The 17407-nt window shown below is 48.4% G+C and overlaps 3 protein-coding genes across 6 annotated transcripts; 2 read left to right on the top strand and 1 right to left on the bottom strand.

The window, feature by feature from the left end:
• Positions 1-9: 9 nt before the first annotated feature.
• Positions 10-12114, bottom strand: araf (A-Raf proto-oncogene, serine/threonine kinase). Of its 3 annotated transcripts, none has more exons than XM_040195097.2 (16): positions 11731-12114; positions 10262-10476; positions 9239-9342; positions 8596-8698; positions 8312-8466; positions 7387-7485; positions 6606-6750; positions 6409-6436; positions 6192-6322; positions 5902-6104; positions 4986-5162; positions 4580-4626; positions 3935-4053; positions 3630-3761; positions 3118-3252; positions 10-2934 (listed from the first exon to the last, which is right to left on the bottom strand). In XM_040195097.2, the coding sequence occupies exons 2-16, from the start codon at positions 10370-10372 to the stop codon at positions 2794-2796; spliced, it is 1830 nt and encodes a 609-aa protein (XP_040051031.1). In that variant the 5' UTR covers positions 10373-10476; positions 11731-12114; the 3' UTR covers positions 10-2793. The 3 variants fall into 3 exon arrangements, with proteins under 3 accessions (XP_040051031.1, XP_077943583.1, XP_040051032.1); XM_078087457.1 differs by lacking the exon at positions 11731-12114 and adding an exon at positions 11551-11681; XM_040195098.2 differs by lacking the exon at positions 7387-7485 and having other exon boundaries at positions 11731-11956.
• uqcc3 (ubiquinol-cytochrome c reductase complex assembly factor 3) lies at positions 12009-13262 on the top strand. Its single transcript, XM_040195102.2, has 2 exons — positions 12009-12367; positions 12966-13262. The coding sequence occupies exons 1-2, from the start codon at positions 12251-12253 to the stop codon at positions 13095-13097; spliced, it is 249 nt and encodes an 82-aa protein (XP_040051036.1). The 5' UTR covers positions 12009-12250; the 3' UTR covers positions 13098-13262.
• Positions 13263-13455: 193 nt separating this feature from the next.
• LOC120830451 (tubulin alpha chain) lies at positions 13456-16577 on the top strand. Of its 2 annotated transcripts, XM_078087458.1 has the most exons (5): positions 13938-14103; positions 14227-14514; positions 14965-15187; positions 15332-15480; positions 15570-16577. In XM_078087458.1, exons 2-5 carry the CDS (start codon positions 14512-14514, stop codon positions 16548-16550), a joined length of 1356 nt encoding a protein of 451 aa, XP_077943584.1. In that variant the 5' UTR covers positions 13938-14103; positions 14227-14511; the 3' UTR covers positions 16551-16577. The 2 variants fall into 2 exon arrangements, with proteins under 2 accessions (XP_040051033.2, XP_077943584.1); XM_040195099.2 differs by having other exon boundaries at positions 13456-14514.
• The last annotated feature ends 830 nt before the right edge of the window (positions 16578-17407 follow it).

Here is a 17407-nt window from a genome sequence, read left to right as displayed (position 1 = left end):
AGCAGGTGACACAGATGAATGTCTTTATTTAAAGAATAAATCCTGCATCAATATTTTAAGACAAAAAACCCTAAAAAAATACTAAGATTTCCTTTACACATTAAAATAATTTTGTTCTTTTTGAAACCATCACACAAAAATAGACAAGTACAATTTTTGTAATTAAAAAAAAAAAAGAAATGTAACTGTACACAGAATATATCATTTATTGCCGACTGAACACCCTGACACCTCAGAAACTAAACACGTATTTCAATTCCCCTAGAGATATGAAAGCACAAACTACTGATACAGCGCTCTCATCCTCTTCTGAGTCTGGTCCCCCAGCGCGTCACCGTGAACGTGACACAAAGCGGTTCAGGTCCATTCCGATGGATCCCCAGTAACTGTTGCATTGGTTCCTTCCTCTTTTAGATGAACACAGTCCTCTTTGGAAGAGACCACCCTCACTAAGCGGAGCCGGAAGGATCCGATGTCCTTTCTGAACTGGGAAATAGCCGATCCCTCGCAGGGAAACCTGTTCCAACAAAGCATTTAGCTGAAATCCTATGAAGAGCAGCCCACTTAGAGAAGGTGGAGTTCTTTCATTCAGCCCGATCAAATACTTAGAAGCTACACAGAAATATCCCTGGACAGGCTCAAGCAGATATCAGGAGTTTGTGTTACCAATAACAAACGCTGTTGTAGTGAAACCCTGAACAAAGTATTGCTAACAGGTCCGATACCTAGTTTGTGCTGGAGATGTTTAAAGACAGGCCACTGCAAATGCACCTGCAGGGGACGGCACGGGGACACAAGTCATTGGAGGAGCGGAGCGTCCACCGATGACGTCAGTGTTGCAAAGAGCGATGTCTCTCTGTAAACGTTTACTGGAGAACATCCGCAAAGACATCAATAAATAAGAGAAAGACAGAAAGAAAATATTTCCAAACCCTAGTTCACAAACCCACCTAATGGACTGGAATGAGTGACAGGAAGGGAACCCAGCCCCCTTGTCACCACGCTGACGTATCCAGGTCTACCTGTGTTATATACAGAGAAGCAAGGCCGGTTCACAGAACACCCCCCTCACACGCTAAAGACCAGGTGACTCAGTAGTATCAAATACTTCCATGATTACCAGTTATGCCAGAGAAAGATAGAAGGCAACCTACATTCATGAAGAGAAAAGGCTTGTTACTGTTAAATCCTGGAAAGAAAACGCGTTGCACACACACACACACACACGCGAGTGAGCTACAGAAACTACACGCGAGACAACAGCACGTCAGCGAGGAACCGCTTCCCAACCTGGAGCCACACAAAGCGCACTCCGTTCAGACCGCCACACATCCCAGAGGATGAAAGCAGCTGGTTCCAGTGAAGGAGGCTCCGGCACGCATCGCATCGGGGGGCCGGGCTGCTCCGTGGGACTACTTTCATGACCCCATCAATTAAAAAGGCTTAAGGCTTCGTTACGTTTCAAAGCAGAAGCTGCCCGCTCGTCTGGACTCACAGCGCTTTTAGCATCCTCTGGAGCTTTGTGCCCCCCCTCCACATACAGCCCGGGTCACCTGGAGGGAACACTCCACTTCTCACACCTCCCACAGTGTGTCTGGAGGACCTCATCTCAACAGGCTCCTCAGCGTCCTCCATGTCCGACAGCTACAGTCCTGTGTGACGCCACATCTCTCAGTGGAGGTGTTTGAATACACTTTAAAGACCACAAAGGAGCCGTGTGCCACGGGACATGAGGGACATGAGGGTGTCCTCTCTGGAGCAGCAATACACCACTTGCATTAAGACTCATTAAGTTACTACGGCCAGTCAGTTACACACACACACACACACACACACACACACACACCTATTAAGCCGCCTCAGCTGTCCCCTGGTGACCTGGAGGCCGCGGACATTCTGGGGGAGGACCGGACAGGCTGGGGGACTAAACCTCTCAGAGCGTACCTTGCTTTGTTGACCAGCACAGGGACCATTTGAGTCCACTGAGCGTCCCTGCAGCCTCTTACACGTACACATCCATCTGCTCACCACAGCATCTGAATATTCTGCTCCGTGTGAGCGGCTGGAAGTTTAAAGCGTTTTTCTCAATTGAAAAAAAAATAAAAAAATCTAGATATACACTTGTTATATAACTATATGTTGAAATCTTGTATTTTTGGAATCAGAATGATAAGTTAACTTATGAGAGCAACCCTGCTGTCAAAGTGCTAACACTGTAATCCTGTATGCAGCGTGACAGTTACTGTGAAAACAATGAGCCCTGCAGGGTGAACGGCTCCTCCTCGACTTGCCAAGTGCTCTTTCAGACAACAGTTTTGCTTTTTCTAAGTATTTTTCAATAGATCTGGACTTTTTGGAAACGCACACTGGAGACACTATTGGACTCTAGTTGGAACAAGTATTCGAATTTAGAATTCCAATGTCGACGTTTGGACCGCCGCCTCCAACTCCCTATAAAGCCAACGTCCACAGCAGCCGTCGCCGCGGTAACAACGGGCCGAACGTTGATGTGTTGTTGCTTCAAATATATTACAGTCCTCCTTTAAAAAGGGCCGAGTAAGACTACGTTACTACTGAAACTGGCAGCGTCCGCGTTGACCTTTTCCTACAGACATCTGAAAGGTCCTTCCAGAGACACTGCTTTCCCCTAATGAGAAGGTCTTTGTGGAACAGAGGATTCACCAGAGAGACGAAGGAATGCGTTACAGTGAGTTTTACTGAGTGCTACAGCCGCAGGGCGCGGGGGGGCGGGGGCGGGGGGCTCGTGGTCTCTGTGGGTTAGACGGGCCGTGCCTAAAGGGGCATCAGCCTGGTGGTGTGGAACAGGAGGGGGTTCAGGTCCTCGGCGTGGACGGCCCGATGGAGCGACGGCTCAGAGCGACTCCGCTCGATTTTTGGCAGCAGGTCTTGAACCTGCTCGATGGCCACAAGGATCTGACGAAGGGAAACCGGATGAGAGGCAACGGTTAGAACCTGACAGAGACCGATGACATTCAGTAATACTTCAAAGGCAAAGCTCCTGCAGGTTTTGGGAGATGATACGTGTGTTTCATCTGGAACACGTGTGTGGACTGACCATAATGACATATAATAACTCAGCCGTTACATTGCACTCACCTGGGGGAACAGGGGCCTCTCGTCTCGTTTGAACTTCAGACAGTCAACGATAAGCCTCTTCATGGACTTGGGCGAGGTGCAGAAGAGCTTACTGAGGTCCGGAGACAAGTAGCCGCGTCCGACCATAAAGATTATCTGAGAAAAAAAGGAAACTGCTAATGAAATCTGAGAGGGCTTCCATGGATGGGGACCAACTAAAAATACTGTCAATTAGTGACTTTTGGATCAGCATGCATGGGACTTAATTACAGCACAATAGGCAGAATGCTAAAGGTTCAGTGATCCGAGAGCATCGAATGCTGCTTCGTGAAACACGGGGAGCTTCTACATTCATGTTCCCAGAGTCCTGCTGCTCACTCTGCATCTCGCTCCTCCAGCAGAGCAAAATGTACACTTGAGTAACTAAGCCTTAAGGCTAAGACTCTAAAACTACAAAGGAGCAGATCACCATGACATTGATCAAATGCTGGAGGCAGACTAGTGCTGCGTGAACGCGAGCAGCGGCTCATCACCTGGTCTCTGTTGTTGATGTTGCAGTAAGGCAGAGTCCCCGACATCAGCTCAAACAGGACCACTCCATATCCGTACACATCCGACTGGAACGTGTAGGGGTTGCTGTCCTGCATTCGGATCACCTCGGGAGCCTCAGGAAAAGAAAACAGTGACTTGTGTCATATTCAGGCCCCGTTAAAGTCAGAAGCTGGCAAATCAAGTTCCTCTCATTTAAAAGCACTGTTTGACCAGCAAGCATGTTTTGGCCAAAGCTTTCCATTATTAATGTTCAAGTTGTTAAGGACTTTTGGTTTGATGGACTCACCATCCACAGGATGGAGCCACTGGGCTGCTCCACCTGCTGAGAGCCGCTCCACCGAGACTTCACCGTGGCCAAGCCAAAGTCTCCGATCTTCACAGTCCAGCCCTCGTGGAGAAAGATATCTAGCAGGACGGCTCAGGACACAGTACAACGACAATCTGGTGGACAATTCCATAGTTTGAGTTGTCCCAAATCGAGCAGAGGAGAGCGCGAGGGAGCGGAGCACTGCCGCCTCCGCCAGTGAAGCACATCAGCACCACCGAAAGCAGACATCTCCATGTCTCCAAATGGTCATTTGGGTAAATCCAATTACATATTAGGAAACTAGTATCGCAGGAAAGATGATAGAAGAAGGCTACTCCTACTTCTAAAGCAGAAGAACACTGAATGGTTAAGAATAAGGTGGATGTGGATTAAATGTAGAATTGTGTAATTGTGACACACTGGTCAGGGTTTTCCAACTCAAATTGTTTTCAAAGTAATGAAACCTACAATAAATAATGATAATAAATACTGTGCCTATGAAGATCATGATTCAGGTCAGTGGATAAAAGCTTGCTAGCTACAGAACACGAACACGTGGTTATTGGTCTCAAATGATGTCACACACTTGTTACACTTGTCACACACTGTTAAAGAAAAGGATACTGTTTGATTTCAGGTCTCGATGAATTATGTTCTTTGCGTGAAGATAACTGAAAGGGTGAAAAACATCACTGAATGAGGCAGAGCACCACGCTCAGGCGTGACAAGGTGCATGATAGTAGAAAGCCAGTGTTCAGCCCCCCAGTTCCCCCACAGGCTCTACTTTACCACGCTGAACGTAGCAACCAAAGCATTTAAACACATGTAATCCCATCGGGATCATCAGGTTATGGAAAGTAAAAAGGAAACCACTGCTCTCTACCCAACTAACTTAAATTATCACACAAAGTTGCCCCCAGCATGAAATTGATGCAGTGTGCCCCCCCCCTCCCCGTGCCCCTGCAAGGTGGTAAACGCAGGGCAAACACTGATGTGTGGGGGTGAAGGTGTGATGCAGCACAGCACTCACTCCATGCCCTGCGCCGTCTGTCGGGCCACATCGATGCGCCGCATAGTGTCAAACTTGGTTTCTGTGACATGCAGGTGGCGGTACAGGCTGCTGCCTTCACACCACTGGGTGATGATGGCAAAGTTGGGCTTCGTCATGTAGCCCATGAACAGCAGGATGTTGACGTGGCGAGTCTTCCTGCAGAGAACAGAAATCACGACTGTGTTAGAAATTCCAAGACCAGACACATTGATTACATTCAGCGGCACATGAATGGACACACTTTGGTCAAAAAAAGGATCATTTAAAACACCCTTTTTACCCTGTCTAAAGAGTGACCTGTTTCCATAATGTGTCCCCTTTAAAATCCTGCTTCAAATAGACACTTTGAACAGTGCAGATTGACTCACAGACGCTGTGAACCAAAAAGCAGAGCCTCCAGGAGAGACTAGTCGAATTCAATCGTGGATGTAAAGAAAAAGGGCCAACATATTTGTTCTGACTGAAAACATGTTGCGTTACATCCTCGTGGAACCAGAGTGGGCCGTAGCAGCATCGGCAGTCTCCCTTTATTTGTTTAGTGGTTTGTTGGCTTGAGAGCAGTATTTATACTCCTATCACAATAACAATGATCACTGAATACGTTTTAATAGTAAGTGTTAGTATTCTGTATCAAAGCAAGAACAACTTGTGAAAGCTCTCGTTGCCCCAAACCCATCAAATCGATCATTTGTGGCGTTTCTGGGTTTTTGACACCGATTTCCCTCAGAGATCGTTGCTCCAGTCGGTAACAAATCATGGGAAACAGGATGCAGGTTAAAAACACAGAAGTGAGCGATTAATAACCAGGACTTGACGACAGACAGCAGCACTCGGTTGACCCTTTGATCTAGTCTTTATCAAACACAAAGGTTCCACAAGTAAACAGGCTTCTCACCTTAACACCTGCATTTCATTCTTGAAGGCCTGCAGCTGTTCGGGGGTTGGCTCGGTGACTTTAAGGATCTTGATGGCCACGTCTCCGTGCCACTTGCCCTTGAAGACCGTTCCAAAGGAGCCGGCACCGATTCTCTTCTGGATGGTGACTTCTCGAGAGTGGACCTCCCAGTAGTAGCTGGAGTCTCTGTAGCCCCCTCGGTGCTGAAACATCACATGGAGCATCACAGCACAAGTCACTCTCTCCATATGCACCGGTCTGTAGACGGCCAACGGTCAAAGTCTACACACCACTTTCTTTTTGTCGTCAGAGGAGGACGGCTTGCGCTCCTTGTGCTCTGAGGGAGACTTTGGCGGTCTCCTCCCCGGGGAGCCGAGTGAAGACGGCGGGCTGGTGGAAGGTTTTGGTGACGGTTCAGGACCTGCAAGGACGAGGAAGCAGTACTTTAGAAAACATTTTGAATTGAATACAAAGTGAAATATAGGAAGAAATACAACGTTTACGTACCCAATATGTTGTTGGATTTCAGCGCTTCCTAAAAAGGAGAAGAAACGCAGCATATTATACTGTTTGGCTTTTAACACAGGTAAGTAAAGGTGGTTGACGTCAGCAGTTTGACGACTTCATTTGGAACAACATTTTCAATGAGATTGGCGTCCAGGTGTTCATGTATAGTTATACAAGGTAGAGTAGACTGAACCGACCTCGATGATGCTGGTACCAGCTGGCCCCACCGTGCTGACCATGTGCACGTTGGGAGTGGAGGTGGAGCGGTGCCTCTGCAGGGACTGGCCCTCCCCACTCGGCATGGGGAAATGAAACGCCGAGGTCGGGGACAGGAGGTCCGTCCTGCGTGATCAAGTTGAATAGTCACAATTTATACAGGAGAGACAGTTTCACAGACTGAGACACACTTCCCATTTGGGCTGAGTCTATACTGCGGGGGGGCGGCGCGGCGTGCACGTCAGCGCTCTGAATGCGTTTGTCTTTGTACGCGATCAGAGGACGGTCACAAATGGTTCCCTGGTAAAAGCACTATAGTCGCACTAAACGGACAGTTCGCTTTGAGAGGCTTCAGAAACCGGAGGTCTCAAAAATGGTCATTTGAGTAAATAGTTTGCAGCCAAACCGAATCATTAACTCGATATTCAGCCTGCGTTTCTTTATGATGCATGCGATACTTGTTTCGTTACTGGACTGAAGTATTCTGCGAATATGAGGTACAAGTCTACAATTAATAGCTACCCCTCCTCTCTATAGGGACGGTTTGGTTTATGGCATGTGGGCGTATCTATGGGTTACACTTGTGGTCTTTTTTTATTCTGCACTGTATATTTTGTTTGTTTGCCCCCTGGTGTTTCAGAGAACAACGCAGCGCACAGAGTGCAAACACTAGCAGCTCGAGGGCCATCTGCAGAGGCTCGTGCTACGGCGCCAAGTGCATAAACAAAGCTTCAATCTACTTTGTTGGGTATAGGAGCTTACCCAGCAGGCTCTGGGGTTAAGGCTAGGTTGCTCTGCGATGGGGAATTTTCTGGTAATAGTATCCGTGGGTACTCATCTGTGCAGGGATTAGTATCATTCCTGGACAAAACATGGGAGAAAGGGGATAGCACAAGAAACATAATGAAACAATGTGTCAGACAGACAGAGGAACACTCATTTACACTGAGAACTTTTAGTTGGAGAGGCTCTTATTATTACATATCTACATGCAACCCACATAAACTGATCTGACGAGAACTTGTTTATATTTTTAGGATCGATACTGTTAACCTGATTGTACCTAATAGATATTTGTATTTATTATAAATTTACACTCTACCCACTTTTTATTGCCACTGCTGCACAGTAATTTGGTTTGAGATAAATACGGTTTTATCTTATTAGTAATTTATGGTTTTTCAAACTTTGCTCAAAGGTGAATTCAGCCGATATCAAAAATGATGTTTGGTGTTAATTTCTTTCACAAAGAAAATCATTCAACAACAACGGTGGTAGACAGAAAAGGGCAACACAGATAAGGACACAGAAATGTATGAGACAAGCTGATATGATATGATTATCATCAGGTAATACATGTTACACAATCATGTCCACCTGCAGCTCCTGCTCCTCGGGAACTCTCAGTTTTCTCGCCTATGTCTGGTTCTAAATACTTGTGTTTCGCAGGTTGAGTGTTGACTCTTTCCCTCAGAAAAAGTTGCATTAACTAGAAAACGTCCAACTCAGCAAGCTGGGAAAGACACTGAAATGTGGCCAAAGAAAGTATGTGGACTTTGAGTTTAGATTATTGGCCATATTTTTAAAACAGCTGGAAGTCTGTTTCATTTCAATCATTTCTATGCAGAAATAATTGCGTCTTCCTGTCAAAATAGATGAAGTGAAGAGAAGTTCTGCCTCAGCTCACCGTTTGGTCACTGTGTCCATGTCCACGCACACAGTGGGAACCTTGCTGCTGCAGTGCTGGTGGAATTTGTAGCCACATGTCTGACATCTGAAGCCGTTAAAAAGAAACTTGTGGCAAAAATCACAATAAGCCAGTTTGAAGAAGGTTTTCCGTACCTGCACGGATAAAGAAGACGCGGTCAAATATCAGGTACAACATCAAGCAAGCCACTTCCTGATCAGTTGGCAAATAAGAAGGTATTTGACTGAAGCCCTGAACGTGTGTACGTGTTGCCAGCTACTTACAAAGTTGTGCATGGTGAGGGGTATATCATCCAGGACCTCGACTAGAAGCTCCTCTCCAACCAGTGGAGTGATGTCTGTCTCCCAATCGGTGAGTCTCTTACGACTGGAGGGGCGAAGACATGAAAACCATAAGCACTTTTAAAAGCGTTAGACTTCCAAACCTACAGATTTATTTACATTGTGCCTCACAATGATGATCTCATGCACTTTATTTGGAGGTTGCCACTGATAAAGAAGGCCTACGGTGCTGTCTGAGTAGGGGACTTCTCTGTGGATCTGTCACAGCATTTACAAATTCCCCAAATCAACATGATCAGTACAATGTTACTAATTTGATGATAGCCTAAACTATGAAAATGACATGCAGGAACTTCTCTTTAAAATAAATCACACACACACACACACACACACACGTAACTAGAGTGATGTAAATTCAGAATGTATGAATAACCAACACAATTTAAGTTTGCACCACACAGTCTGCCCTGAGTCATAATGTTCAATAAATATATCAACAGCACACCGTACTGAAGAACACCCGTATCTTAGACTTTAGCCAATTGCCTGATGTTGCCTCTTGATCTTCTATGTTGGCGATAGATTTTCCCTAAATGACATTCTGCAGACAATAATCAAATCCTACCCTTCTAGAAGGCGAAATACAGCACAGCAGTCTTGGCTCAGGCCTCTCACTTTGAGCGCTTTATCTAGACTCTCGTACACAGTCTGTCCTTGGCGAACATTCACCTGAGAACAGGAAACAGTATTTGGACAGATGGGACTTTGAAAGGACGAGCATTGAGTTATGAGGAGGAATGTTAGGAACCCTGAGAAGCAGAAATTACAGCTGCCAGTTGGGTTACCGGGGACGATTACTCGTGTTGTGACAGAACGTTTAGCAGAATACATCAGTAGTGTAGATGTTGCGTTCTTATTCCGAACAACGCAGAGCTCTTACTGACAACATAGCTGGATGGCAGACAACCACAGCTGCTTGGTTCATGGTTATATTACTGCATATTGTATCACAATTACATAGTTTCTAACATAGTAACACGGAACAGATTTGATAAATAGTGCTGTCTGTTAATTTCCCACAAAAAGTGGAGCAGGAAAACAAAGAGCTCAGACGGATTCTGCAAACTACCCTTTTTTACTCTGTGACAGCAAACATAGCAGAGGAATCCACTCAGGTTTTCCCAAAAGGAGTGAAATAACATAGCAGGCCCGGCTGAGCTCACACAGTTTGCCAGTTTACAATAAAAAGACAGGAACAGCATGAGAAGCTTGTTGTTGCCACATCGTTCTAATAACAATGCAGAACCATTTTCACTAAGATAATAACTTGGCAAAGGAAAGGTCAAATCAGATTATTTGTATTTTTTCAGAATAGGAACACAACATCTACATATGAGAAGAATACATCTGTGAAATCTCACACCAAATGTGTCAAGCTTACTCATAACCACAATGTCATATTTTTGTGTTAATAATTAAACTGACAACCAACAGTGTGGGCGTCTTTTTTTTAGTCAGCAATCACTTATGAATTATTAATTAATCTTGTTCTAGCATTCTGACACTCATGTATTCTGTAAGAAGAATGTGTTTTTTAAATGTTCCGCCGCTTCACAGATTAAGAGCACCATTCAGACGACCATCTCACCACTGTCCTCTGTTTGTTGGGGAGGTAGACTCGGATGGTGCCCCCACCTCGGGGTACATCCTCCGGACTAGTCTCCCCTGAGGAGGAGTAGGAGGAGGAGGTGGAGGACATGATGAGCGGCAGGAAGAGACGGGACACGCAGCACTTAAGACAGCACAACCTCAGGAGAGCTTCATGCACAGTGGAATCCAGAAGAGTTCGGCCTTGCTAGTTTCCTGCAATGACACGGACATATTTCAGTCTGGACTGAATACAGATCCCGTGTAAATAAGGTTACTGCTGACATTATGATGCTACCATGTGTAGAGCATGTAGAGGCCTCGCCTCAGTAATCAACCACAATAAAACAACATTAAGCACAAAGCCCCATGACAGCGTATATGATTGTAAAAACAAAAAGCTTAAAAAAAAAAGCACATCGAAAAGCTATAATTATCTACATTAAAATGAGTTTACATACTATAAATAATGTGCAAACACATTATACACAAACACACGTTATGACGGAGAGGGTTGAGCACACTCACTTCTGGCAGAAGAGTTTTTTGAATGATTATTTTAAGTTACAATGAGTGATAAACAGTATGGCAATGTGGATGGACAGTGGACAAGTTCATGCTGAGGAAGGATCACAGTTATTATACAGCAGATAAAACATTGTCACTGACGAAGAACAGCTGATTGCCTAAGTTTGGAATTATGTCTGACGACACGGGACAGAAGCACACCTGCCATTACCCGGTATCAACCTAAACGATGCCTGCGGGACCGCGCACCGGTCAAACGACCAATTCATCTAACTAAATAACATGAATTTAACGTGTTGTGCCGATCATCATATCCATGCAGGATTGGAGCGCTGACAATCAAAGAAGCAACCTGCTAACTACTCGCATGCTAATCCTACCCAACGTTAGCCACTTAGCTTAGCCTGGGATTTGCCTGCGATGCAATATGACATTTGGAGGTTTGGAAGGCCATGTTTCTCTCGAGGCGGCAGTCAGACGATAACCAACTTACTATTTGTAAATGTAGAATGGTAGTTATTGGGTTAAAGGTGACTCGATAGCAATATAGCGTCATGACAATGCTAACTATTAAAGTTTTCAACCTCTATTCGTCTCAGAACGAGTCGCGCTGCGCGTGCTAACGCTAGCTGGCTAACTGCTGCCTGTAAGAGAGGAGATTATCTGGCTGGCGTGAACTCGGAGGCTAGTTTATCACACTTTAATGTCCAGGGCTCCATGCTACTTCCAGCCAGCTAACATTAGCCACTTTGGGGGGTTTACCACCGTGTCAGCTTGTTGGATCACTTTAGCGGTCTTCCCACAATATACAGCGGCTACTGAATTCAGTTGACACGAGCCGAACAGCACGCAACAGCCGTTGACGTACATCCGCGAGGACCCCAGCGGACGCCTCTTCCGTCAGTGTGTTTAACGCACTTTGGATAGAAGTTGAACGCTTACCTGTTGCAGCCATCTTGAATTCTTTCAAGCCGTCGCCGAAGTCGGATCTGTCAAGAACTTCGGCGAAAGCGGAAAACCTCCGAAACGCGCGTCCCTCATTGGTCCGTTCTCAGCTGCGCGAGGCGAGCGCCGCACGCGCTGCAACGCCCGCGAGACCCGGCGCGGGGCGCCAGTTCCCCGTCACGCGTGTCCCGCGCGCCGCGCCGTCACCGCGCAGATCGGCTCTGTGATTACAGCAGCGAGGGGAGCGAATGATGGTAGTTGGTGTCGATGCGGATCGTTCGCTTGGGAATTCCAGATTATAAAGCGGGAAAGCAGCGGGACAGCGCGCGCGCGCGCACACTCCCGCGCGGCAGGTGGCGCTGTGCAAAGCGCTCCGCTTTGAACCGAAGAAGAAGACCGCTGTCCCAGCGTGCACTGCTGCTCCGGCGCCCGACGTTACCAAACCGGGCAGACGGGATGCCGCCGGGGCTTTGTTTCCGCCGCCACTAGGTGCTGTTCAGCGGACAGGCTCTCCACGATGAGCGCCATGCGGACCATCCTGAGCTCCGGGGCGCTGGTCGCCGTGCTGGGGCTCGGCTACGGGATGTGGGCCATCATATCTCCGGGAGAAGAGCGGCGCAGAGAGCTCATCAAGGTGATTCCCCGAGTAATAACTGTGTGTGTGTGTGTGTGTGTGTGTGTGTGTGTGCGTGCGCGTGTCAATAAAACAAGCCTCGTTCAAACAGGAACAATTCATCGTTCAACACGTTCTATGACTTTAAGGACAATGTACTGTCATTATGCAACACGGGGTCGCACAGCCACATGCAGTCAGAGAAACACGACAAAAAGGGTTTCACCTTCCATTGAATCGCTTAATGCTCCAGTGCATCGCGTCATGAACAAAACCATCAGGTCTACATGCTAACATCAAACATCCAACATCATGGGAGCAATCCGTGTTGGTGTACTGGTGTGCAATGGGAACAGACTCCCATCCTACGATGGGTTATTTGTGGAGGATGATGAGAGGAGACTCCCAGCCAGAGGAGACACGCTGCTCTATATTGATAGCTGGAGGTCCTGTGGACGCGGGGCGGTGATCTGTCCCGTGTGGACGCGGGGCGGTGATCTGTCCCGTGTGGACGCGGGGCGGTGATCTGTCCCGTGTGGACGCGGGGCGGTGATCTGTCCCGTGTGGACGCGGGGCGGTGAATCGTTGCTTACATTCGTCTGCCTCTGCCACCCATCAGAATCTGCCTGAGTCGAATCCGGTGAGGATGGAAGAGACGAGGAGGAGGAACGTCCTGGTGATGCAGGCGCTGAAGGAGGCCGCCGAAACCAGCGACAACATTGCACGAGGATTTGGAGGACCTCCCAAATAGAGCGGCGCTGCGACCCGCTTGGAAAGGCTGCGTGTATTAAATGCCGCCGGCATGCAGGATCAGATGAAGATGGACATTGTGGGATTTTACTGGGAGATTGTTGTCTGATTGTGAAAACAATTTACCGTCGGATGTTAAAGTTGTTTATTAAAACTCTCAACGCAACCATGATTTCAGTCTCCGTTATGATCAGCTTCTATTCAATATAATTCCATTTATTTGATATAGCTCAAAGTGACAAATATACCTCATAAGGCTTTACGCTCTGTACACATGCAGCATCCTCTGTCCTGGGACCCTCAGTGGTTCATTGGAAACCTGTTTCGCTGTTAACTGACAGTAACACAAACTGAAGAACGAAAGGAGGAGGAGCAATATCAGCGCCGTAACCACGGTTACGTGTCCAGGTTTTCACAGGCGTGTGAGTGTAGTGAACGCCGAGTGGCCTTTTTTCTCCCAGAATCAATTAAAATATATACATTTAAAACATTAAAGATGGAGAAAAAACCCCACATCACTCAGATTATATTTATTAATTTATTCATGTTAATAAATATTTGTCAAACATTACTTAAAATGACCTCTCGTCTTATGAGGGAAGAGCCTGATCCGAGAGTTGCATGTATGAAATAAATGCCCTCCATTGTAGATCAGTTGAGTCCCTGAGGGGTCAGGGTTCAGAGGGGACATCGGAATTGGGCCTTAGTCAACAGGTGAACAGGGTGAAAACAAACTAGGATGATGTGAAAATGGTGACACAGGGCCAGTTTTCAGAACAGCAGAGCAGATGTCCTTTTTCAGGTATTATAGAATATTCCAATGATGGCAGCTGCGTTCCGTGGGGTAGCCGCACATATTGGGGTCAAAGGTGATGAAATGCTAAAGAAAGGATGGTGGTTTAACCAGGTCAGAGGAACGTGGGGAATGAGGGAGGAGGAGGACGGATTAGAAGGTGAAATCAAGTCCTAGACGTGGACACGCTGAGCGTAACAAGATGCATCTCAAAGTAGGAAAACAGACAAATCAAAGTATTGTAACAATAGAAGACTTTTTTTGAATGTCACAAATACGAGCCTATCGATGTCTATCACTGCTTCTGTATCTTTCACGTGGTTTTTTAACCGTTTAGTGAGTGCAACGCAGTACCGAACGTCCCCATCCTCCCTCCGCACCAGCGAGCGGCGGTAATGCGCCACCTCGCTGCTTTGCCGACCAACCAGCGACCTGAGCGGGGAGCGAGAAGAGCGAGAAGAAGACGGAGAAGAAGAAGAAGAAGGAGGGAATTCAAACGCCGCCGCCGTGTCTCCACCTCTCCTCAAACGCGTTACTAAAGCAGCAGCAGCAGCGGTCCCCGACTGTCTCCACAGCCCGTGTCTTCACTGCGTGGAATAGAAGGACAACCGTCGGCAGCAGGATGGTGAGTGCCCCGCAGCGCGTAACTGCGCAGCGGGGCCGCGTGCGTAACTGCGCAGTTAGGCCGGCGCCCCGCTGCGCGCGCCCCGCGGCGTCCCGGTGTCCCGGCGTCCCGCGGCGGAGCGGGGCGCGCGCAGCGGGGCGCCGTGAGGGACTCGTGCTACGTGGTCCGCGCTGGATTCATACAACGCTGTCGACATTTCGGAATTTTTTTTTTTTTTTTTTTTGGACAAATATATTGGCCATTTTGTTTTTGTGTCCCCTCCCCCAACGGATTCCCACAGTGCACGTTGAGAGAGTTATCATTGGTTTAAAATACATGATGAAACAAAACGTTATTTTTAAAATGTAAAACGTACGGTCTGTGCTGTAACCTGGAGGATAAGGCCATGGCTGCTTGGTGCATCCTTTGTCTTGTAGAAAGTTGACTGGTCTTTGCTTCTCCGCTCTACAGCGCGAGTGTATTTCTATGCATGTCGGCCAAGCCGGGGTCCAGATGGGCAATGCATGCTGGGAGCTCTACTGCCTGGAGCACGGCATCCAGCCGGACGGACAGATGCCCAGCAACAAGAGCCGAGGAGGAGGAGACGACTCCTTCAACACCTTCTTCACTGAGACCGGCGCCGGGAAACACGTTCCCAGAGCTGTGTTTGTGGACCTGGAGCCAACCGTCATAGGTGGGTTCTGTTAGTGATGGGGGGGGTCCATATTCCACCTATTTTCATTTCAGTTCCACTGCAACGCAGGCGTTCAACAAGGTTGAACGCCTGCGCTCTTTTTAGCAACTGCGTTGCTAAAAAGCACCTGTCGTTGATCTGCAGATGAGGTTCGCTCAGGAACCTACCGACAGCTCTTCCATCCCGAGCAGCTGATCACTGGAAAGGAGGACGCCGCCAACAACTACGCCCGCGGCCACTACACCGTGGGCAAGGAGATCATAGACGTGGTCCTCGACAGGACACGCAAACTGGTTAGCGCTGATGCTCTATATAAACCTCTTCCAAATGTCGTATTTTGTGATGGAGACCTCAAAAAACGTGTGTTGTGTTGTCTCTTCAGTCCGAGCAGTGCACCGGGCTGCAGGGCTTCCTCATCTTCCACTCCTTTGGAGGAGGAACCGGCTCTGGCTTCACCTCCCTGCTAATGGAGCGCCTGTCTGTTGACTACGGCAAAAAGTCCAAGCTTGAGTTTGCGGTCTACCCGGCCCCCCAGGTGTCCACAGCCGTGGTGGAGCCCTACAACTCCATCCTGACCACCCACACCACCCTGGATCACTCCGACTGCGCCTTCATGGTGGACAACGAGGCCATCTACGACATCTGCCGCAGGAACCTGGACATCGAGCGTCCCAGCTACACCAACCTGAACCGGCTGATCGGGCAGGTCGTTTCCTCCATCACGGCCTCCCTGCGCTTCGACGGCGCCCTCAACGTGGACCTGACCGAGTTCCAGACCAACCTGGTGCCCTACCCCCGCATCCACTTCCCCCTGACCACGTACGCTCCCGTTATCTCCGCGGAGAAGGCCCATCACGAGCTGCTCTCCGTGGCCGAGATCACCAACGCCTGCTTCGATCCGGCCAATCAGATGGTGAAGTGCGACCCCCGCCACGGCAAGTACATGGCCTGCTGCCTGCTGTACCGCGGCGACGTGGTGCCCAAGGACGTCAACTCCGCCATCGCCAACATCAAAACCAAGCGCAGCATCCAGTTCGTGGACTGGTGCCCCACCGGCTTCAAGGTGGGCATCAACTACCAGCCCCCCACCGTGGTGCCCGGGGGCGACCTGGCCAAGGTGCAGCGGGCCGTGTGCATGCTGAGCAACACCACGGCCATCGCCGAGGCCTGGGCGCGACTCGACCACAAGTTCGACCTGATGTACGCCAAGCGGGCCTTCGTCCACTGGTACGTGGGGGAGGGGATGGAGGAGGGGGAGTTCTCCGAGGCCAGGGAGGACATGGCCGCCCTGGAGAAGGATTACGAGGAGGTGGGCGCCGACAGTGTCGGAGACGAAGAGGAGGAGGAGGGCGATGATTATTAACTAAAATAAACGAATATATAAATCCTCGTTCTCCAGTATTTTATTCTGCACATTCTACATTATGACATTCTTTCATATGAAAACTATAAAATGATACTTTTCACTTCAACGGGCAGCAGATTCTCCAACGACGGCAGGAAGAACATCCGCAGTGGTTTGGTGTCCATTTTAAAGATGGACATTTGGAAAGTGAGTGATTTGATCCACTGCAGTACGGCCAGTGTCGGCCCACAATTCCATCCTCAAATGTGAAGGCGGCACCGTCTCCAGGTAAAAGGTCGTCGCCCCACAACAGATCTAGAAAACGCAGCTGCTGAATCCCTTTGCTCTCCCTCTGTCGGCGTGTTTTGTCAAAGCAACTGGACCAACGTTCAGGGAGAAGGCTCAACCTGTACGTCACTATGGTGGCTCCGCTGTCCACTCAGCCGGGGGCCAGGACCGGGAGCTGGACCCCACAGGCTGCCGTGGAGACGGATCGGGCCGCTGAGCTCTGCTGCAACCCGGAGCAGGAAGATGGAGCGGCGTTGACGAGGAGCACCGCCAGACATGTCGGCGTGCACTGGATGAATCCGGTGACCGTCGTCTCACAGGGTTTTTTGTTTAGTCTGGTTAGAGTTTTGATTCCTACAGCTAGTAACGCTAGCAAACCTAGAGGAGGAACTCGATGGTGGTTCTACCTGATGGTGGTTCCATCTGATGGTGGTTCTATCTGATGGTGGTCCTGCTGTACACCTGCTTACTACTCACAATTATTTGAATCATTTGTTATAGGAATTGAATGTAATATACATTTGACATTGTTCATTCTGCACACATGAGATCATTGTAGTCTGTCCATCAGGAGACGGATCCTCCTC

Source organism: Gasterosteus aculeatus, chromosome 13 (genome assembly GCF_964276395.1).
Source record: "Gasterosteus aculeatus chromosome 13, fGasAcu3.hap1.1, whole genome shotgun sequence".
Lineage (NCBI taxonomy): Eukaryota > Metazoa > Chordata > Actinopteri > Perciformes > Gasterosteidae > Gasterosteus > Gasterosteus aculeatus.
Note: the sequence above shows the minus strand (reverse complement) of the source record. Positions and strands in the feature narration are given on the sequence as shown.